Source organism: Suillus plorans (genome assembly GCF_016647745.1).
Source record: "Suillus plorans strain S12 chromosome Unknown HD556scaffold_42, whole genome shotgun sequence".
NCBI classification, from domain to species: domain Eukaryota; kingdom Fungi; phylum Basidiomycota; class Agaricomycetes; order Boletales; family Suillaceae; genus Suillus; species Suillus plorans.
In genome coordinates, this window is record NW_024537426.1 from 275025 (window position 1) to 298459 (window position 23435).

A 23435-nucleotide genomic window follows, 5' to 3' on the forward strand; every position below is an offset into this window, starting at 1 on the left:
TGGAGACTGGTGTGATGGTAGGTGTGGTGGCAGAAGGCATGGCGCTACAGACGGAATGCAAAAAAATAGATGAGAACCATGGAAACAACTTGAAGGGGACGGCGAAGAACACACCCAACATATCTTGGAGGCACTGCAGCAAGGCACTCGATCAAGTCCGCCGTTCTCGCTTATACGTTCAAGCCATGCTCACGGCACAGCGCTTGCCATTGCCGCTTTACATACTACAGGAGGGAGTGTCATTATTTACTCCCCACCTATCCTCACAGTGTGGCATACAAGATACATCAATTGCACGATGGATTTAGCGTAGTGTGCGTTCACATCAGGGTGTTACCGTTTTGTTGCGTTTCTTTCTTTTCTAATATTTCCAATAGCGCTACCAACGTTCGAAACTCCGACAATCGAGAACATGGTCATCCATGTTTTATGGCATAATTTGAATGCTTCCTGTGGTCGTCTCGAGGACGATACCTGCAAACTAGGCTATTTCTGGCTGCGCAAACTGATGCTCTGTCGGCACCACACCAACTCCATGATGCAAATCGAAGATTCCGCGCTTATCATTGTTGGCAGCCCTCACTTGGCCAATCAAAGTCATCTTCCCTCCGACTCATTTTGGTGATCCGAGCATTGGATGGTAGTATAAATGTCATTGCCATACGCCTACCAAATTCACCTCTCACTCATACCTCTTTTTTTCTAATATGACCATAATCTTAAATGATCCCACTTGGTGGCCGGTCATCAATTCAAATCGTATTTCCAGCTATGTTGCAGGTTCGTGGAGGGCAGTCGCATGTTGAAGCGGATGTCTCAATCTAACCTTGACTTGGTCTCGTAGTCGCCTCCGTTATTATAGTGATGTATGATTGGGGTGAGCATGATAATATCAAAGGACTGCTGATATCTTACAAGTATCTTCAGTACTTACATTCGGACAAGAGGTATGTCAATGCTATGACTGGAGCAGCCATCTCGCTAAGAATGGTTTTATAGGTCGAATTGGTTTGGGTGAGCAAAGTCTCATGTCAGAGGAACATAATGAAAATACACTTAATTACAGAGGCAACGCTGGTCCCTAATGACAGCCATGTATCTCGGTGTATGTAGCTTGTTTGACGCAGTTGCCATGTCGTGCTGACTTGAAAGTACCCTAGGTGCGCTACCTGGGAATCTTATCTGCTGCGTATGTTCGGAAGGCTAAGCAATTGGTGTTGTACTAATGGTCCATCTCATAATCAGCCTGACCATCCCGAGTATGTCTCCTCAGTACATTCCATGTTTTTGTTTCTTCTGACAAACTCGGCATACAGACGAGCTTCCGACCATCTCGCTGACAGATACAGCGAGTCTTCTGCACAGATGCCTACTATTCTCCTCCAATTGATCAGGGTGCCCTGTAGGGGTGGGTGTGGTTCCTTACTAAATTCAAGGTTCACTAATGACTGCCGTGCTATACTGCAACAGATGTGGGACTACTAGAGGAAACCATTCTCTCCGGTACTTATCAGTGCTCGATTGGAATTGTGGAACAGTTCACGCTTCTGGATTCTATTACTTGGATACTCGGAACTGTGTGGGAGGTCCTCGTACTATGTCTTTCAGTCTGGATTGTTGTCAAACACTTCCGTGAACTGCGACAACATTCGGCAGGAGGGATTATTATTGCAGACTGTTTCGCAGTATTGATGAAAACTCACGTGCTTTACTTTGCGAGGTGAGCTCATATTGTAAGTGTGATTCCATTGTTCTCTGAAGGATCGGACGTGGTAGCTTTGTTGCTGTTTCTTTCCTCCAGCTCATTACTCAGTTCTCTCCAATGTTCTTAACGGTATGTCAACCTTTCACTTACCTATGCATGCGGCTATGGTTCATCATTTCTATAGGACCAATATTCCCTGAAAGCTCATGTTTATTTTGGCTTGCTCCAGATTTTGGAGGCTGTGCAATCGTTTGTGCTGGGACCACGCCTGATCCTTGGCGTTCGAGAATCTAACGCAAAGCTCGTGACCAATTCCAACACAGCAACTGCCATGACCTCAATTGCTTTCCAAGAGCGCGTGCACATATCGACTGACAACGGTGTATAGCGAGGGAGATGCTCGGTGGAGCTAATGGTTGTCTAGTGTTATGCAAGGAGCAGCAGGCGAATTTGTTTTCCTTCATTCCCACTTTTGTCTTAGTGTTGATTTATAAGTTGTGTAGTTTGCGAAGTGGACTCTTGTAAAGGAGATACTATAGGTCTGGGCAATGTAGCATTTATCAAAGTGAGTAGCTACAGGTCTTGACAATGTTTAAATCAATTCACTGGATATCATCCCCACTGCCCACCCACACTTGTACCAACGTTACTGGTCATTCTATGTGATGACAATCATCCTTACGATTGCCTGGGCAAACGTGCGCGAAAGCAACGAATCGTGCAAGACTGCTGCAGTTCCTCAGGAATCCATCCTTGTCTTCTGCCTAGCTCACGCCAACTAGCTTATAGTGGATCCACACAAGATGATTCCAAGGTGTGCAAGGCACGTCCGTGCACGCGTAGCTTAATGTTAATGATGTGAGGCATACTTAATGAGTTGGGGTTGCTTTTTTTCGGCGAGGCGGAACATACGAATGAGAACTCATCTGAGTTCTTTTAGGATTATGAAGCTCGATTGGGGGATACATGTACCATATTAAGCATTGTGCTATGAATGCGGTGAGTGAGCTTGAATGAAAAATTCCTGCGTCTTTCTGTAGTTGAGAACCCAGCGCCTCGGGGTGGTCAGGGGAATTTGAAGGGATCTGATCATCCAGGGGACTAACGTCTCAGCATCGCATGCCACACATAAAACGGCTTGTTGGTATGGTTCCAGAATGGTGACACCGACGCACCCAGGAACGAACATGTAGGCACCAGCACCAGCACCAGCGATGGCGCAGAAGTGGTGCTTCTGCTGCTTGATGTCAGGTTGTAGACATGATGGTGATTTCGAGACAGTCGGAGGTGCGGATTTCATGATGTAGCTAGTCGGTGGCAGAGACCTCCTCCAGGAGTCCAGGACGAGTAACAGGACTTGGAAAGCGATTACGTGGATGCGGCCAAGATATCTTCGACAAGCTTGACAATGGCATCGAAGTTGGGACCCTGGTTGAGGATTTCGAATTTGGAAGGCACGTGCGAGATTGATGTCATGTTGCACTCTGGGAGATTTGAGGGCATTGAAGAGCTATGATTTGAATTTGGAGGGCCATATATGGGTGACTATCATTATGTAAGAAGATTCTTGTGTGACAAGGGCCACCTCAGGCAGCACTTTTCGGTGCTTATAAAGGGTCTAAGAGACCCGGTTTCTATGTTATGGGAAACTGGTCTCTGAGACCCACCCTCCCGCCATCTAATTATAGCTCGTGCTCTTTCATTCCCTCGCGGGCCTCCAGCACCTCTTTACAAGCCTCCATTAACCATCCCAATAGACCTCTAGGACCACTCAGTATTACTTCTACCCTCTCAAAGTCACTCCCTACTATAGACCGAATCTTAACTTTATTCTCATCTGCTCTACAGTTTTCGGCAAATACCCACTTTGTAGATCGTTCAAAATGCCACGCGTGATTTCAGTAAAGGTCATCGTCGACACGCGGGAAGAAATTCCCAAAAAACTGAAAAAAGTGCCCGCAGCTGCGGGCACTTTTTTCGCATCTGAGGAAATTTGTTTCCACGGTCCAAAGATACGTCATACTTTCTTTCTTCGAATTTGACTCACCCTAGCAAATGTCTTGGACGGCCTAGAAACAATGCGTACTTGCCCTCCTTGCACCTCAGGCCTCATTGCCCTCTTCCTCACATTGTTACCCTCCTCTCGGCACCTTGTTACCCTCCTGCGCACCTCATTGACCTCCTCTTGGCACCTTGTTACCCTCCTGCGCACCTCATTGACCTCCTCTCGGCACCTTGTTACCCTCCTCCTGTGCACTTGTTGCCCTCCTTTTTCAATTTTTTTTGGGAATTTCTTCCCATGTGTCACATGGCTTTGCGACAAGCTGTCTGGCATCTGTAATATGTATGGTCTTTGTGCACGTAAGTTGATGGGCATTCTTCTCGCCATGACTCCAACTAAATCCCTCAACACTCGTTGAGTTGCCTGGCGCACAACTCAAGCGTCGTCGGCTACTTGCTCAAATGCAACGACTCTTGGATCATGCACCCTCCCAAACAGGGTCTTCTCCTTGTACCGTGTTAGGAGGTCATGCTGATGAAGTCAACAAGATGAACATTCTGGACGACTTGGATTTCACAGGCGCTGAAGTTGAAATGTCAGGGGAGTCATTTTCTGACAGGCCTGCAACCTTGGGGAGCAATTCACACAAGCGACGTGTTCTCCCCGATAACCCGACAAATATATTATACAATAACTGGCGAAAGCTCATACCTACACTCGTGGACCCGCATTTGAAGTATTATGCCCGAACTATTGGTCAAGGCTTGGACAAGCCCCACAAAGTGATCTCAGCATGTGCAACTCTCTCCTGCGCACAGAAAAAGACTGATTTATTGTGTCTATTCTTTGACAGTAAGTACTCATGCTTTCAGCCCACCTGATGATCTAACGAACGTCAAATACATCAACAGGATTTGAATCGATCGAAGTACTGAGCTGTGAATGCTCCAGCCTTCCGCAGGTCCTCCTTCATCATGGGCTGTTCCCTACCGCACCTTTACAACCTCGTATGGCAGTATCTGTTGATCTACTCTCCTTTTATCGCGCACTTTTCGAGCGCTCTTGTGATGCAATCAATGCTCTCGCATCGGCTCTCAAAACGCACTATTCACGCAGAGGTTTTCAAGTTACTGACTCGGAGGTAAGACATATTCATATGAGATATCACATCACTGAACTAGCCCCAAGGGTGAAATCGTGCAGGACCCATTTCGTCGTGGTCTAGGCCATGCTGTACAGTGGTATGATATCCTACAAGTCGAAATCGAACAGCAAGTGGACACAGTCCTCCAACACAGCCGAGACTGTGTGGCTATTCACCGACCACCCCAACCACCTACTGTAACCAGGAATGAAAGTTCAGCATCAACTATTTTGCACTTTGCCCGATGTGCACCACTTCTCGCTCAGCGCTGCCCAGCATGCTTTGGTGGGACACTGTATGGGAGGCCCATTGATCAAGGCGCGGACATACATGTTGCTACAGATGGGAATTTTTATCATCGCCACCGACGTTCTGCGGGTGATTGTCCTCACTTCTATGAACCGACTTACTTCCTTTCAAAACAGTTTGTTGATGCAGTTGGACGCCGAATTGATGGACAACGTAAGCGACCTCCGAAGCAACACACATCCCTCGTACCTGATGAAGCTATCGACCAATGCGAGAATGCATATGAAGCAGCTGATGGGAAGAAACAAAAAACTGCAATGGACAGCTTCGACGACACGGGAATCATGGCCCTCATCTGCCGTCATGATATTCCCTTATTTTTTGCTAACATTGATTCTCCGGGCGAACAGCAGAAATATTCGGTAGCGCTGATAGAACATCTGTTCACATTACTCCCTTCTCAAGCCACGGTTGTTACCCTCTATGATGTAGGTTGTGTTCTCGCTCGGTCCCTCTCAAAGGTATGTACACAATTGTAATCAGATTTATTACTAATTAGTTTTAGTTCGAGATTCTCCCCCCTGATGTTGTATCACGTCTGCGCTTTGCGACTACGGCTATGCATGCCTATGGTCATGAATGGGCCTGTCAGCTGGTGCACAATTCACGGATGTGTATAGGCCTTGGCTTATCTGACGGCGAGGGGACTGAGCGGCTGTGATCACGGTTTGTTCGGTTGATTGGTGTAGAAAGGTCATCATCAGTACGTTACATTATATTACATTTAACAACATACTAACTACCTTGAGTCATTTAGCGCCAACGCCGTCTGTGGTTAATTGACCGCCAAGCAACTGCGATAGGATCAGAAATGAAAGCAGACCTCGGAGACTGGATCAAACACCGTCTCAAGCGGGGCATCAATGCCCAGAGCTCTGCTGCCCTCGACATTATCAATCACTGTGAAACGTCTGTGGAGGACCTACAGGCTCAGTGGGCTCACCAACGACAATCTCAGCTCTCGATTCGCGCTCGTGAGTTAGCCCATAGTATACACACAATGAGTACTTATGTTGGATGTTTCTAGATGCTCCTGCTCGTCTCAAGAAGGAGCTGGATACTGTTCTCGCTCTACAAGCTGACTTGGATGTGTCAGATCGAGCCCTGCAGACTACTAGGACTATGCTGGAGAAGGAGGCATCATCCGATGACACCTTCAATGTCCTTGCGAGCCTACAAAGGGGCCACGATCGTCTAATGACTAAAGTCGAAGCATTATACTCTTCTCTTAATGTTCAGGATAGATTCCCCGAGCTTGACGGAGTCAATCTCAACTTCGTCCAGGTCCTTCTTATGGCACGTGATCTTAAGATAAATATTCGAAAGCGTGCTATTGCCAGCTTTTTTGAATGGGATAAGCTTGATCGTGCTGTAGGTGGATCCCACCAAGCATTAGGTAACCCTTCATGTATGACCGTTCCTCCATTCTAACCTTATTGTTCAGGGACAAAGCTTCACCAACACACTCGCAAAGCTATAGCGAAACGCCAACCTGCTCTCATGACAGCAATTAGAAAATTCAATTCTTACTGTGAGCGCTTAGAGTCGCTTTACAATCCTGCTTGGAATGTCCCGCTTCCTACTCCCCTCCCGACAAAATTAGCTGAACTACGTGCTGACCAGACATTAATGCAAGATGTCTGGGTTACACCCGCGATTGGAGACGTACCTCGATGGTTGGAAGACTCAGACATTAGGGACGGAATTCGTGCCCTTCTTAAACGTGACCGGTGCAGGGAGGAGCAAAAACGCTTAGGCATGGAGGCTGACAATTTGTGTCGCTTCTTTGAAGAAGAGCTGACAGCATTGGAGCTTTCGATTCGATTGTCCCAAAGTATGTATGGTTCCCACTTAATCATTCAAGGTTTCATTGACGAAATTTCTTATTTATAGATGAGCGCTTCCTCGTTCCATTAGAACAGAGGCGCTCACATTTTCTCAAACTTAAGGTGCGATGGTCAAATGCACTAGCATCTTCGGTTCGATTTAGCAGCCGTGCAAAAGAGGCACTAAACAGGGCTATAATTTACTCTGGAGGTACTCATGGTACCCCTCTTCATTTGACGAGTGTGATAGTGCAGGATCCTGTTCCGGAGGATGAGCCACTACTGCCCGAGGCAGATGACCCCATAGAGGTTGAGCCAGAGCAAGCTGCACTTGCCGACATTCTGGAGGGTCATAGTGCTGGAGCGGATTTCAATGAGGATCAAGACTTAGTGTCTAATGTTTGTGCTGACATGGTCTGGGATTGCCCTGAGGTACGTCAATATCGTTGATAGGCCAAATATCACTAATGTATTGGCAGGGTCTCCTAATTGATGACTTCTGCGTCCCATCTCAAGACTTGCATGTCATTGTGCCTGGACGCATAGTAACTAGAACCACATCATCAACTGGAGCCTTCCCCTCCCAAGTGTTCGAGCCGAGAGACATAACTTTTCTCACTCATCCGACCGCATTCCTCAATGATGTGTGTATTAACGGTTGCGCTGTCCTTCTACAAATGGATATGCCAAATCCTGCCGTGGCTGTCTTCTCTACGCATGATCTTCCTCGCATCCGCTATAATGCAGCTGACGATATGCTCTGGCGCAATACATCATCCACACGTTATTGGGAGAAAGATGTGTGGGTTCTTCCTATTCATAGACCATCTGGTGTTGGGCATTGGGTCGTTTGCGTAATCTACTTGTCAAGAAAAGAGCTTCATCTCTTTGATAGTCTAGCTGAACGGAAACCATGGAAACAGGATGTCAAAGTCGGTTTCCTTCAACTTTCATCCGATGCTCACTTTGATAGATTTGCAGGATATCATGAAACTCATCTGTCGACTTCTGATGGTGGCACGTCAACGAAATAAGAACGTTCACATTGACATGGATAGATGGGTAGCTCGCCCATTGACCGTAAGTTCAATAACATTTCTCTCCTCTTAGCCCTCCGTTTTTGATGATGCACGCAGGTCAAACCTCTTCAGACTAATGGTTATGATTGTGGTGTATGGGTATTAGCAACAGTCATTGCTGTCCTACGTGGACGACATCTTACGCAACTCCGAGAGGATGAAATGAGTGATCTTCGATCTCGCATACTTTCTATACCACTATTCTAGCATGCATGTAGGTTCAAGCCAAGTTGAATTAGTGTAGTATGATGTCTAGACATATGGATTCTTCCCAGCAATTAGCAAGTCCTTCTCCGTTTGATAATTCACGATCCTTCGTGCTACCCACTGGCGGTAGCATTCAGCCATGATCTTATGTCTTGCACATGCTTGAAAGTGGGAGACACAAGTATGAAGCTCATCCCAGCGTGAAATCAAACTCTTCTGCACCTCTCGAATCTCCTCAAGAACCCTGTCACTCTCTCCCATATTATACATGGCTGTGCGGTGTGCGCAAGATTCCCTTTCAACCCGCAAATGTCGTCCATGCATCACATCGACAAGATTATGAGTAAAACGCTCTTCCTCTGGTGAGTCAGGTGGATCGGGGAAATCGTAAGGAGGTGATTTGTCCCATTGCAAGAGGTCAGATTCGTCGATCAAGTTTGAACCAGCAAGAGATTGGTGAAAGAGATAAGAATGGGGCAGGGGGAGAGCCGCAAATTGAAACAAGGAGGATGTCAGAGGTGCTTCAGACTGGATCTTGAATGTACGAGGTCCACGTCGACCATTACACTTGGCGTAGGCACAAGCATTCTGAGCTTGCCTCATCATTTTACCTCTGTAATAGTGAAAACTTGTGAATCAGACCTGGACAAGAGTTGTATAATGCTTACCGTTGTGACTGAGAATATGATTCTCTGTGTCGTTGTGAGGCATCCGCTTTCTTGTCTAATGTAAAGTACTTTGCTCGTCGGCCCATGATAATTGGGATAAGCAGATGAATTGTAAAAATGGTCCCTAACAAGATCACGGTTGTTGTGAAGTCCATACTACTGGCACATTGTGCTGCATTGGAGAAATAGAATACAGCCAATGATTGACTGTGGTGTTCTTGTTCAAAATTTGGTATTAATACAATGGGGCGTGCTGCTAGAGTTCATGAGGCTAGTTCAGACACCTTGAATGGTAGTGAATGCCCGTATGTTTGTCTTTTTAATTCAGTATGATGTATATATTCAAGCTCATTGGCTTACAGACGGTTTCCACCTCGCAGGAGGCTCCCAGTAGCCTCAATGCCAAGCCTCCAGGCAAACTGATAGCCCTCTTGGGTGCTTGGTGCTACTGATACTACATTATTCCATGCTCATTTACTAGTTTGGTAAGGGCACCAGGAAAATGCTGCGACTGCTGCAGTATTTGCTGGCACGACACAACGAGTATGCTACTAAGTACATAGCACCTAGAGTGGATTGACCTCCCGCTGGAAGAGCGGGATGTCACGGGACAGTGATATACCCTGCTTCGATCACGGGTCATCGTACATATTCTTTTCGAGTTTTCTCGACAATAAAATAGACTAAATTCAACATTAGTTACACAGTATTGACAGTCTTCTCGCCTTGCAATGTAGATTGAATCCTCGAACTTCTCTGCTCACCGCTTCCTGACTCGGCATTGTCCAAGTCGACAGTAGTGAAAACCCCACCCGTAGTAATTCGCGTCGTGTAATCATCGTCATCGATAGAGATCGAGTCGTCCGCACCCGCGGAACTAATGATGCGGTACAGGAGAGTAACTATCACAAGGAGGTTGCAAACAAGAAGCGACAGGGCTGTCTGGTACGTTTAACACTCAGATTAAAGTACCCCTAGAAAAAAATTTGACTGTACCTCGAAGTCTGTCATCAGGGCAAGAACAGTGATATATTTCGATATTTGACAGACTCCCCGGAAGATGGATATAATGGTGACGATGATGCTGGAGGAGAATATGGCGAGAATCATCCTTTTTTGTCTTTTTGGCAGTCTGAGACTCCAGAGTAAGCGCAATGGCAGAATAATCAGTATTGTGTCGGATAAGCAATCAGCTTACAAAGCGTGTGAGTTCAAGTCGTGTAAGAGCCACAAGAAAGTCGCACTTATCAGTTCGAACATGATCATTGGTTGCGTCATAAGTATATGCACCTTTCTAGTTGTTTGATACCAGCAGGTGTTATGCCCATAATGCCACGCTTTTTGTGCAACAAGTCCTGCCCACAAACCGAGGAAAAGACCAGCAAGACAGAATATCAGGCGACGGAGGTGCTGCGTTGTGTAAACAATGCGAACGATGGAGAACAAGATACTTTGCCGGACAGCCCTACTTATCCTTGAGAATCGATGGTGCAAATTTAAACACGAAGATACTTACCACACGACGGAGGGGAAAGTAAACGAGTACACCCAGAACGATATAATTCCTTTTTCACCCACTGCAGGCAAGAGTTCAATAATGAGTAGGCAATATGCACAAGCGGACTCCTTTTACCTGCTTTAGTGTAAGTCCAGCAAGAAGTAAACGCGGCTACCCCGCAGAGAAATGCGACGCCTGCCCAAGCATCCTCGACCCAGAACCTGCCCAACCAAATACGATATGCGAGTCTAAAAATCGTCAATACCAGCCCTAAAACCATAAATACACTCGAGACGGCTGTGGGAGGGTCAGTGAAGCTTTTATACCATGCAAAAAATTACCTCTCAGAGTCACGAAGGTCGACCAAGAAATCACCAGTGCCACTAATATCTTCAACTTTTTCTAACCTAATGAGACAGAATGGCTGCGTCAAGGCTCGTAAGTACCGTGTTACATGCATGTCACACCGCGTCACAACCACGGCAGGCTCGGCAGGACCACGTCAAAATAGCTACACGCCCTGTTTGGTAAGTCATGCTTTTCGGCGCTACCCTCATTCAAGGCTTCTTCAAATATATTACTCACATTCCAAAGATTTCTATGGCCTCTTTTGTGTGTTATCCATCAACTCCATCGGAACATGACTGCGACCATATTCGAGCCCTCACACCTTGTTGATGCTGCCACGCAGACAGACGCCCATTCTTTTACAATTACTCACCTCGTAAGCCCCCCAGTCAGTTTCATATCCAAATTCTGCTAATCGCTTCTAGCTTGTGGATGCAGCAGTGTTGACAGAGGACCCAGGAGTTAGTGAGGTTACTGCCAGTCTCCAAGTCAACGATGAATGGAAGGCCCTTGATGGTATTCCTTGTATTATAGGTGGCATAACGGCGCTTGCTGGTAAGTTTTGTGAGTTCACTTTTACACTAATTTTGACTTAATTTCAGCTTCTGTTGGTGGCACCCTGCGCGGGCGTGCCAAAAATGACTTCCCCTGGAAAAAACTGCCCAAAGAACTAGCACGGCTTGGATGTTGCCTTGTCAACTATCCTGAAGAGACTTTGATGCCTGGCGAGACTCGACCCACGCTCACTCGGAGCAAAGGCATCCACGATTTGACCTTCCGTCATCGTGCTAATCTTGTCAACGCTCTCAGGACAGGTACCCTCACTATTCGAGCCATCACAAGCGATGTTGCCCGAGCACGCCTTGTAACATCCAAAGACCCAATTATCATAGGCGAGGCACCCTCACATCGCTCAATTCACTCTCGCGGGCGACGTATGTTTGCTGACGGTGATATTGACCGCAAAGGGCCTCGCCGTCTCCCCTCACCTCCTGCTACACCATCTACTCATTCCGCTACACCATCTACTCGTCCTGCTACACCTGCTATACCTCCTACTGCACCTCCTCATTCTGCTACTCCTGCTACTCGTCGTCGTGTCCAAGTTTTTGTAGAGATATCACGCCCGCCGCCCCGGCCAGCTTCTAGAGCTGTGGGCAAATCAGCACCCCCATACATCACTCGCACCAAGGACCTCATTCCACCGATAACTTCTGTTGAGCCGTTTTCGTCTACCTCTGAATATGCCGAGGATTCTGATGAAAGTATCACTGTGGATGAGGAGCCGTATGTTAATAAGAGTGATCGTCCTGCCAAGCGTCTCAGACGTTGATGGGTATAGCTGCAAATAATTGAATATTTTCCAAGAACGTAGATAGCATGTTAGTATAACAATTGTTTTCGAAGTTGTACTTTAATTTCTGACAATGGAATATCAAATCTCATTTGATGCAAACTCGGTAGAAGTAAGCTCATCCTTTCATCGATACGTTATCTTTAGTCATGACTCACAATATGACATTCATTTTCCAACCTCTCTGTAGCCTCTCTGTAGCCTCGCTGGCCTCCCCAAACACTCCCCTGCTTACTTCCTCACCCTTTATACCCTCGTCAGCTACGACCAGCATCTAGGGTCACAATTACTGTTTCTGGCTACCCCATCATTTTTGGTAACCACTTCGATTCGAAGTTTTGATATCCAACATCTGGGAGTCTAAATCATCGATTGTAAAGTAAGTCACCTGTACTTTCTAAAGCTCATTTCAGCCTTTCTGACATGATGATACCACCAGTCCGAGTCTTCAGCTGCAAAGTAAGTCATTTGTGTTTCCTTATGCTCGACTCTATGTGTATCTGTATCTGTATTTGGCGCTGTACATATTCACATCATCCTTAATATTCTTTCAGCCTTTCTGATATGATGGTACTACCAGCGGGTCTAGACCATATCTTCGGCTGCAATGTAGGTCACTTGTGCTCAACCTTATCCATATTAACATTACTAACGGGAACCTCTCTTCAGCCTCCTGAGGCTCCCCACACCCTCACTCACCCTCACTCACGAGCTTGTGCATCTCGGTCACTATCCGAATAAATTTAATGTCTTGTACGTTTGTTTAGCTTCTGTTCTACCGTTCCAATCTAACTTTTTTTAGTCCGAATGAAACTATGGATTACTGTTGTGCAGAGGGACCCAGTATCAGCTCAAACCAGCCTCATAAGTATCAGGGCTCTGGTGCTTTATTTTTGTGTCCCTTCTGAATTACCGCCAGATTTTCTCTCTAGTATTTTGCATACAGGTCAGTAGGCATGCACTCACATTCTTCTTCTATGGACTATCATTGACTATATACTACAGAAATGACTCAAAACGCCCCCGATAACCCACCATCTTCTCACTCGAGCTATGTGGGCCTATCTTCAGATACCTTCGATTACATGCAAGAACAGTTCGGTGGTGGTCGTCGATGTGCAACACCACCTGTTGAGCTTACTCCTTCACGACTCAGGAGTAAGCTCAAGGCCACAGCACGTGATGTTGGCCTTGTCAAAGGTGCATCAATCCGCCGCCAGGCCTATGAAAACCTCACTCTGGGAGATCAAGATCCCGCACCTGTGCAGTCTGGTACAACGGACTTCACGCATACGGTGGCAGACAGCACTTCAACAAACGAAACATCATCGCTAACAGGCCACGTGGCTAGTAGTCGACACGCGTCGCCATTTCCTACTCCACATGCTCCTGCCTAGCTCCAGGATATTTTTTATGGCTCTATGAGCCAGCAACCTGTGTGGATGGATCCCAACTCCTCTGACGCCTTTACCATGATGGGGACTACATCTTTTTTACCTGGAGGATCACAACATCACCTCATCACACAGGACATGAACCGCTTAGCACCGCCTCCAAGTTTTAATTTTCCTGCAAGTTCGTCAGGTCAAACAATGGCTTCTCGTGCATGTTCCCTAGAGCCTCACACTACAGGCCAAACACCTTCAGGATTTACGCAGGATTTTTCAGGCGAAGTCGCACCATTCATCCTTAGGCCTGTTCCGTCATCATCGCCTCAAGATCATGCACCTCCCCTCCCAGCAACAAACATAATTCCACCAACACCATTCCAGATTAACACTTCCACCTCGATGAATTCCATTGGTGTGGCCACTGCTTTTCATCAACGCTTTCCTGAAGAGCATGAGCCAGTGACCCATCAAGAGGGGCATACTGTTACCGGGCGTAGGTCCGCAGAACTGAACACAGCACTCGATGTAGGGTTTGCTGCAGTCGAGCGCTGCTTTCTCGACCTCTCGACATCTACTACGCTTCCTGTTTCACAGTTGATTAACTTGTTCTTGAAGAGTCGTGGACGCACCGTGAATGGTACCAACTATTGGAACTTGTACGCCAACTACTTCAAGGAGCATATAAAGACGGAACTTGCACGTATTGGCCGAGAGGCCCCAGCCGGAGGTGGCACACCTAGTGAGTTATCATATTACGTCTTGTTGCACAGGAGGTTTATATTTCTTACAGGTGCAACCGTGCGCACTCAATGTTATGACAAATTCAAAGAGGCCTATCCCGATTCTTATCAAGACCTTCTGTTAATGCACGAGGAGGCGTTACTCCTTGGATCGTCTACTCAAACAATAGCTCAGCGTGGACAGGGATTCCAGAAGCATTATCGAAGAGTAATACAGATTGTATGTTATCTCACCCGAAGTTTCATCATCGCCTCATATTGTTATCTTAGCTTGACTCTGCTTCCGCTAAGTGTGGCTTTGAAGCAGCCGTTGTCTTATGTGGCAAAGTGGTCAATGAAGACGGATCACTTGGTCACTCGTATAGTACGCCGGGTGCTGCAGGGGTAAGATTATTTGTCGTCTAAATCCTTACATATACTTAGCAAGATGTAGTTCTGGCAGACACGATGCCGAGCCAGTGATGATGCCATCATCGGACATCTTAAAGCACACGTATAGTAAGTATGAATATGACTACATTTATGCTACAACTGACGCCGTGTCTCCAAATAGCAATAGCACGTTGTAGAGACTCATGCCTCGCATTGTGTGATATGGCACTTTCCACTAGGGAGTACACAGCACGACTTGCAGCATCACTCTGTGTGCTATCCACAGCTATTCCCTTACGAGGCGCAGCTTTCCCACGCAATGCGCAGCATGCGCGCACGACTTCCCGCGCTTTACGATGTATACGCGCGCGCGCTTTCCCGCGCTTGAGCGCCCTATAGCGCCAGCCATCCAGAAGCATCCATCCACTGTCCACCAAGCTCTCTAGTGCGTATATTCCCATTTCTCTTATTTACATATCGTTCCACCTCTATTTTTACCATGGACCCTTACTTACATATATCTTTACATACCTACTCGGTAGCGCTTCGGCTCCGCATGACAGCGCTTAGGTGCCATATAAGCGCCAGCAGTACATATTATTAGACACTTTACTTTCCAACAAGAACTTTACCTCCCACTTACCACCCACATACTACCTAGGAGAACATAGTAGAAATCTATTCTTTGACACCTCGCGCTCGTATCTCTTGTCTAGTATCTAATCACCCCTTAAGCAAACTCACTCTTACTCTCTCTCATTACCGCTCACGCGCGCGCGCGCTTCCCGCGCCTCGCGCGTACCTTCGCTTTCCCGCGCCTTGTGCGCACCTGCGCACTTTCTCGCGCTTCGCATCAGCCGACCAGTAGCGCCTTCGGCGCACACTACTAGATCCTTGCTGCACTCGCTTCCCCTTTAGGGTCGAACGCACTTGTCGTCTCAAGTATAGCAGACTAGGCAACGCGCGACCTCACAACATTTACAGATACAGTCTGGAGCATCATTTGTTCCTCACAGTATTGTTGTTTCTACAACGTCCTTGGCTGCGGTGGATGAAGTGTTCCATGACGATACCCACAGCGACTCATTGACCCCCCGCTCGACTTCGAACAATGGTCGCGATCAGTCTCAGGCTCCCGAAGGACGTGATGATGGTTTGAAGTGGATTAAGCTCGAACTGATCAAACAAGTTGGTACGTTGGAACGTTGCTGGTCTTTTGGTTCATCTAACTAAATGTACACTAGCCCAGCTTGGGGGCAAGTGTGCCTGGGATAAAAACTTCCCTTGGAAAGGCATGGCCAGCGCGCTTGCTGATGCCAATCTCTGCATTAGAGGGTATCCAGCTGACAGGTGTCTCTTGCCTGGCGAAGCTCACAACAAGAACTCAAAGAACAAGGGTATTGGGGCACTGACCCAGAAAGAAATCGCGGTGCTTGTGGAGGCATTGAAGTCAGGAACTATGCAAGTTGTCAAAGTTGACAAGGTACATCGAGGTAAGTTTCGATTACGTTGTTGTAAGCACATTATAATTCTAATATTATTTGTAGCATCTGTTATGGCCTCCGAAAGGCCGGTCATCACAGGCATAGCGCCTCCCTCTGACTGGCCACATGCCGGTGCTCGACGACTGTTTGTTAATGGTGACACAGACTACCACGGCCCAGCTCGTCTTAAGCCCAGCAATGCAGCTACCAAAGTCAAAAAGGCCGATAAAGTGACAAAAGCCCCATAGCCACCTGATGATGATGACGATGACAGTTCAGATGATGATCATCCAGTGGTACCTCCTGTTCGTAAGTTCCGAAAAGCTAACATGCGAGTAGAAATCACTGCACCACCACCAATACCACCTCCGTTTAAAGTCGTTGCACGACCACCCTCACGCCAATTCAAAATTGTTCCAAAGCCGGAACCGACTGCTGCACATGATGAGGTGATTGAACTTACTTCGGCCGGAGAGAATGTCGCCACAGAGCCTGACAGCGAGTATGAAGAAGCACGTGGAAAGAAGAGAAAACTGAAGTCTAGGAATACATCGCATGCATCAAAGAAACCAGCCTCATCCAACGAGAAGGCTGACGTGTCAAAAGTGGGGAGGAAAGTTGCACATTCGAAGCAACCCAAAGCACCTGCCTTACCAACCTCAACGACTTCTCCAATGAAGGGTGGCCCTCTGTCCCCATTGACAGTGGGGTCATCGAGTGTGGCGGCATCACCAGAGCCTGAGGCTGGGGGTGAGTACCCCCCTTTATTCTAACTTAACTCTAGTTGACTCAAGGTGTATATAGGGAATGACATGGGTATACCCATGGGTATCTGTGGTGATACCCCCACCCACACCCACCAAAAACCCACACCCACCTGGTGGGTGTGGGTATATTCATGGGTACCAGGGATGGCTACCCATACCCACACCCATAGAGGGTATACCCATGGGTATGACATGAATGATTGGTACTACACACTTAGATATCTTAATGAATGTTGTAGTAGTACTGGAGACAAATATACTGCTAGTCTCACCTTGTTAATTGGCAGTCATTTGAGAGAGATATAAGCTAAATAAAAACCCAACATCAGTAAGTTTTTTACATACATACCCACCATGTGGGTGTGGGTAGGGGTGTGGGTATCCTAAGTGCCTACCCCCACCCATACCCCTGGGTACCCACACCCACAACCCACGGTGGGTGCTAGATACCCATGACATTGCCTAGGTGTATAGCTGCAGCAGTAGCGTCACTTCAGGATGGTCCTTCTAACGCGCACACAAAGGGTAAGTCTTTTCTTTTCTAAATCAAACATTCTTGTAAAATATCTATTGATCTACCCTCTAGTAAAACCACGTCCAATCACCAAGGAATCCAAGGGTACAATGAAACGTGCTCTTCGGATGGCATACAGCCACTCAGATGGATCTGAAGTGGACAAGGGTAAGAAGATGGATGTGGCTGTGAAGAGTGTTGTCCCCCCTGCTTTAGATAATGTCGCTGTGGAAACAGTACAGGAAGACTTGCCTTCAGAGGCTCGAACCACCAATCCTATTGAGGAGGATCTTCACCATATCGTTCACGACCCTCGCGACCCTCCAGATACCACACACCAAGCTCGTGATGAGCTTCCTGTCCATCATAACCCTCCCAAGGGTATCCAGCAAGGCTCCAATGAGGCTGTCCAGCGAGACCCTCATGAGGGTGACCCTATACATCACCCATGGGAACCTCAACGTGAGGTTGTCCCTCTCCGCAATCCTCACGAGCCTCGTCACAATGTCCTCCATGACCCTCGAGACATTCCCCATCACGCCCCTCGCGACATCTTGCGTGACCCTTGTCAGCCTCTTCGCAGTCATTCTCGTGAGCCGTGGTACATGCACGAGGCTGTGCGTCGTCGTGAGGTCCATCATCTGCGTGAAGATTCTCCAATCATTGAGCGTGATGCTCTCCGCCCTCACGATGCCTTCTATCACCGTGACCATCGCAATCCCCGTTATCCTAGTTTGCAACCTCACGACCGTTACGGATCCAACGAGCCTCATGCCAACAGTGACTTCACCACACGGGATAGCTCTCCAGCCTTGGAGGTATACCGTGATGACCATTATGCTCACGGTGAGCGTGAACGTACATACCCAGGTCGATACAGCCCAGTACTTGGTCCTGAATATGCTCACGAAAGTGGATACTCTCGACGTGATGATCTCGATGAGCGCCGGGCATTTGGTGGAGGAGCTTACCGTGAAAGCGGATACCCTCCAAGAAGAACTCGTCACCTGGATTCCAGATGGATGGATCGTCGTAATGCTCCATCTTTGGACTATGCTCATCATGAAGCTGTGCCGCGATCATTTAGTCGAGATCCAGTTGACTCTCCGCGCCCTCCTTCATCTTAATTGACTTTTGATATGGGCCTGGCTGCAGTTGTGTTTTTTTAGCTCATTATTTTAGCTCATCTTCGTGCTTGCTTTGTTTTTTCGCAGTGATAGTTTGCCATGATGGTTTGCTCATTCCTGCACTTGTCCTGTCGTACTCTTGCCCTGTCGTACTCTTGCCCTGTCGTACTCTTGCCCTGTTGTACTCTTACCCTGTTGTACTCTTGCCCTGTCCCTCTCATACCCTACCTATGTTGCTATGGACCTTGTTGTTTTGACTTTGACAATATCAGTTTAGTGGCTCCAGCAGCTGCTCTTGTTTGCTTCAGAACGGGCTCAATATTGCTATGAAAATTAAGAATGACCGTACTGGGGTGCAATATATTTTATTAGAATAACATAAGTACGAACTATAAATATAATTTCAACGAAGAAAAACATGTGATGAGATAAGACGACATAGGTGTAAGTAGAAATGTTGAGTTCGGTCGTATCAGATGCTTCGGACGACGCCACGTAGTACGAGCACGACCATTTGACAGAGGCACGAGAAAAGAGACGTCGAGTGTCACTCGACGTCTAGATACCAATGTTTCACTTTATCATTCTCCTTACAACGCTAATATACGTATCGCGTCAGTTTTACCTTATAAACTTCATAGATATCGAACGAACATCTCAGTCCCAAAATATAGACTGAGATGTGAGTTGTTACTTTCGAACTTACTTTAGAGCGCGTACTGATTCAAACGAGTAGATATTGTCCCTATCTACTAGGTACTGTACATGGACTAAGAGTCCCAAAATATAGACTGAGATATATTGTCCCTATCTACTAGCTCCCTCCTGATCCGCTCGCCTCGAACCTCTAAAGGTTATGAGCCCTGCTACTACCATGGATACTTCGCTCCCCAGCTCCAACTCCGCGCTCTTCAACATCCCAAAGCTCGCCGACGACGGCCTGAATTGGATAACCTATAAGGGAAGAATGTTGACGGCGATTGGCGCTCGAGGCCTGATGCGATATATCGACGGTCGTAAGAAAAAGCCCGTCCCTTTCGAGGTTGACCCGTCGACTGGGAAACCGAGGAAGAAGGACGGCTCGAAGCCAACGGATGCGGAAATCGAGGACCTAGACGATCAGATAGACGAATACCAGCAAAAGGACTCAATGGTAAAACAACAAATATTCAGTACCATTTCCGATCAGCTCTTGCTCTGGATCCAAAACCTAGGCAGCGCAGCCTCCATCTGGGACGAGGTCTGCAAGATCCACGAAGGGAAAACTGAATTGGTCCAGATAGACCTCCGCCACAGACTCCAGGAATTGAGATGCGAGGAAGGGGGCGATGTTAAAGCGCATTTCGGGGAGCAACTACGCCTCCGAGAATTGCTTGCGGGCATGGGCGCTAGTATAGATGACCGCGATTTCTACGCGATCACGTTGGGCTCATTGCCCGAATCCTACCGCCCGTTGGTCTCGTCAATAAACGCAGCGGCCAAAATAGCCACGAAGGTGCTTACCCCGTATGAGTTGATCAGCGTGGTCACCGAGGAATACGAGCACCGTCAGCTCTCAGAACGTAGAACTGGAAAAAAAGGGAGTAACTCAGCTTTTACAGCTAGAGCCACCCAAGGGAGTCGCCGTGACACTGGCAACTCCAACCAGCAGAACGCAGACGTGGTGTGCCACAACTGCGATAGGAAAGGCCACTACAAGAGTGACTGTTGGAGGAAGGGAGGCAGCAAGGAAGGGCAGGGCCCACGTCAGAAGAAGGCGAGACAGAACAAGACTGCTGCAACAGCAGCAGCCGCCACTGACTCCCAGGATAACTACGCCTTCGCGTTAATAGACAGCGTGCCTATGACTGGAGAAAACGACTCACCCGAAAAGAACCGCACAGCAATCATTGATTCTGGCGCTACCTCCCACTTCTGCCCAAACAGAGCCGAGTTCATCTCCTATACCCCAATCAAACCCCTCGACATTAGAACTGCAGACGGCTCGATAATTAGTGCCATAGGTCGCGGTGATGTAAGAATGCACTTACCGCTAGGATCCAAGTGGACCAGAGTCACCCTCAAGGACGCACTGCACGTGCCAAAGATGAGCTATACGCTCGTGGCGACGAACCGTATAACGGCCGCCGGATTATCAGTCCATTTCGAGGGGACCAACTGCAGGATCTTGTCCATGGGTCCCAAACGGCAAGTAATCGCCGAAATACCTCACGTCGACGGCCTATACACCGTTGCGGGTCAGCACGAGCATCATGCTGCATTAGCCAAGGGAAAAGTCACCTTGGGGGAACTCCATCGTGCACTGGGACACGTATCGCACTCGGCAGTTAAGTCCGCTGTCGAAAAGGGCTTGGTGGAAGGCGTTGAGCTCGACTCCGCCTCGGAACCAGAATTCTGCGAGGCGTGTGAGAAGGGAAAGGCTGCGAGGCAGCCGTTCCCAAAGGAGTCGAAACGTCGTGCGCAGACGTATGGCGAGTTGATCCACACTGACCTCTGGGGACCTGCACAAACTGTTAGCATAGGTGGGAGCTCATATTACATGAGCTTCACTGACGATTACTCCCGCGAAACGCACATCCTCTTCCTGAAGCACAAGAGTGAGGCCCTTGGAGCTTTCAAACAATATGAAGCACGACTCACCAGGCAGCATGACGCGAAGATTAAGACTCTGCGTTCCGACCGGGGAGGAGAGTACCTAAGTGCAGAATTCGATGTGTACTTAGCAGGTCAGGGTATCAAACGAGAACTCACCGTACACGACTCTCCCCAGCAGAACGGTGTCGCTGAACGCCTCAACAGGACGCTAGTCGAGTTGACACGCACGATGTTGCTGGCACGTAACGTGCCCAAGTTCCTGTGGACTGCCGCAGTCAGCTATGCCAGCTGGCTGCGTAACCGCTTACCTTCAAGGGCAACGCCAGGACACACCCCATACGACCTGGTGCACGGTCGCCGTCCCAATTTGGCCCAGGCCCACGAGTTTGGCGCAAAGGTGTATGTCCACCTACAGGACGCTGGGAAGCTGGAGGCAAGGGCGGAGGAGGCGGTTTTCATAGGCGTGGACGACCAGAGCAAAGGGTACCGGGTCTACTGGCCGGGTAAGCGTCGCATTTCTGTAGAACGAAACATTAGTTTCGTGCCCACAACTATAACCGTGGCTGCAGACGTACCGATCGAGGGGGAGAAGGTGCCGTTGCCAGCGAGTAACGATCAGCACGTCTCGACACCCACACTATCTACCCCACCGAAGCTCCAGACACCACTCCCCGAACCTACTGCCCCCAGAGCAACGCGCGTTCGCCCTCCAATCGGGTACTACAAGGCCCTGAATGAAGGGGAGTCAGCTTCTATAGCGACTGTCCCAGACGAGGACGGAAACGACGCTCCACTTACCCACTGGGCTCTAGCAGCAGCAGAGCCCGAACCGACGCTCCAGCAAGCCTTGAACGGTCCAGACGCGGTGGAATGGAAAGAGGCGATAGACTATGAACTTAGTCAGCTTGAGAAGTTAGAAGCCTGGGAAGTGGTAAACGTACCACGTCATGCTAACGTCATACCCTGCCATTATGTCTTGGCCACCAAACACGGCCCGGACGGTGAGAAACTCAAGCTGCGTGCCCGACTCGTGGCAAACGGCCAACGTCAGAAGCACGGCCTCGATTACTCGGAGACTTTCGCTCCAACCACCAACATGTCCACTATACGTACCGTTCTCGCTATGGCCGCCCAGAAGGACTGGGAAATTCACCAAGTCGACATCAAGAGCGCATACTTGCACGCTGAGATCAAGGAAGACATCTACATGAGAGCACCTCCTGGATACCTGAAGGCTGGAGATGAGGGCAAGGTTCTGAAGCTGAAGAGATGTTTGTATGGGTTAAAGCAGGCGGGATTCGAGTGGTCGGAAGAACTGGCAAGTGTATTCTTAGAGATGGGATTCACGCGTTCGCAAATTGACCAAGCCGTTTACTACGTACGCGAGACTGACAAACACATGGTGGTCACCGTCTCAGTCGACGATATGGCGGTCACATCCAAACACCTGCGACACATCACTGAATTCAAACACCACCTCCGTCAGTACTTCGAAATCACCGACTTGGGCGAACTCGGCTGGTTATTGGGTCTACGGGTAGAACGGAACCGACCCGAGCGCACCATCACCCTTTCCCAACACGCCTATGTCAGTACCATACTTGAATGCTTCCATCTCACCGACTCGAAGAGCGCAGTGATCCCAATGGACGCTAGCTGCACATTGTCGGTGGAGCAGTCTCCCGATACTCATGCCGCACTCGCTGACATGCTGGACGTGCCGTACCAGCGTGGCATTGGTTCACTCATGTACGCTGCTACGAGCACGAGGCCCGACATAGCATTCGCTGTGGCCACGCTATCCCAGTTCATGCGCAACCCCGGCAGGGTGCACTGGGAAGCTGCCAAGCGCACTATGCGCTACCTCAAAGGTACAGCGGACCACGGGTTAACGTTGGGGGGAACGGATGGAGGACTTGAAGCTTACGTCGATGCAGACTGGGCCTCCCAGCCCCATCGCCACTCAATGTCTGGGTACGTGATTATGCTAAACGGCGGCCCTGTTGCATGGAGCTCGAGGAAGCAACCAATTATAGCGTTGTCCACTGCGGAGGCAGAGTATATAGCCTTGATGGCTGCTGTGCGGGAGATACTCTACTTACAGCTTCTCCTCAAAGAACTCTACGACGAAGACCATGGCTCTACCCCCATTCATTGCGATAATCAGTCCGCGATTGCGTTAGCGTCGAACAGCAAGTTCCACGCGCGCACGAAGCATATCGACATACGTTTTCATTTTGTTCGTGCGCATATCAAGAACGGAACATTCGAATTACGCTACTGTCCTACTGATGACAACGTAGCA

The 23435-nt window shown here is 48.4% G+C and overlaps 5 protein-coding genes across 5 annotated transcripts; 4 read left to right on the forward strand and 1 right to left on the reverse strand.

Moving 5' to 3' along the window:
- Positions 1-707: 707 nt before the first annotated feature.
- HD556DRAFT_1445221 (uncharacterized protein) lies at positions 708-2093 on the forward strand (the record flags this gene model as incomplete). The annotated part of the gene is made up of 11 exons (XM_041306899.1): positions 708-780; positions 845-877; positions 928-947; positions 1000-1014; positions 1067-1103; positions 1161-1189; positions 1246-1259; positions 1317-1402; positions 1471-1720; positions 1777-1834; positions 1890-2093. The coding sequence occupies 11 exons, from the start codon at positions 708-710 to the stop codon at positions 2091-2093; spliced, it is 819 nt and encodes a 272-aa protein (XP_041158394.1).
- Positions 2094-4360: 2267 nt separating this feature from the next.
- HD556DRAFT_1196330 (uncharacterized protein) lies at positions 4361-4555 on the forward strand (the record flags this gene model as incomplete). The annotated part of the gene is made up of 1 exon (XM_041296285.1): positions 4361-4555. A coding segment is annotated over one exon (195 nt), but the record flags the coding sequence as incomplete, so codon positions are not given.
- Positions 4556-4659: 104 nt separating this feature from the next.
- On the forward strand, positions 4660-4932 carry HD556DRAFT_1240464 (uncharacterized protein; the record flags this gene model as incomplete). Its single annotated transcript, XM_041298112.1, has 1 exon — positions 4660-4932. A coding segment is annotated over one exon (273 nt), but the record flags the coding sequence as incomplete, so codon positions are not given.
- Positions 4933-9639: 4707 nt separating this feature from the next.
- HD556DRAFT_1240569 (uncharacterized protein) lies at positions 9640-10733 on the reverse strand (the record flags this gene model as incomplete). The annotated part of the gene is made up of 5 exons (XM_041298125.1): positions 9640-9882; positions 9937-10133; positions 10185-10405; positions 10457-10517; positions 10574-10733. Coding segments are annotated over 5 exons (882 nt in total), but the record flags the coding sequence as incomplete, so codon positions are not given.
- Positions 10734-13147: 2414 nt separating this feature from the next.
- On the forward strand, positions 13148-18535 carry HD556DRAFT_1445226 (uncharacterized protein; the record flags this gene model as incomplete). The annotated part of the gene is made up of 12 exons (XM_041306900.1): positions 13148-13483; positions 13538-14270; positions 14322-14491; positions 14542-14655; positions 15628-15835; positions 15888-16136; positions 16191-16339; positions 16376-16436; positions 16467-16877; positions 16932-17007; positions 17361-17419; positions 17481-18535. The coding sequence occupies 12 exons, from the start codon at positions 13148-13150 to the stop codon at positions 18533-18535; spliced, it is 3621 nt and encodes a 1206-aa protein (XP_041158398.1).
- Positions 18536-23435: the final 4900 nt, after the last annotated feature.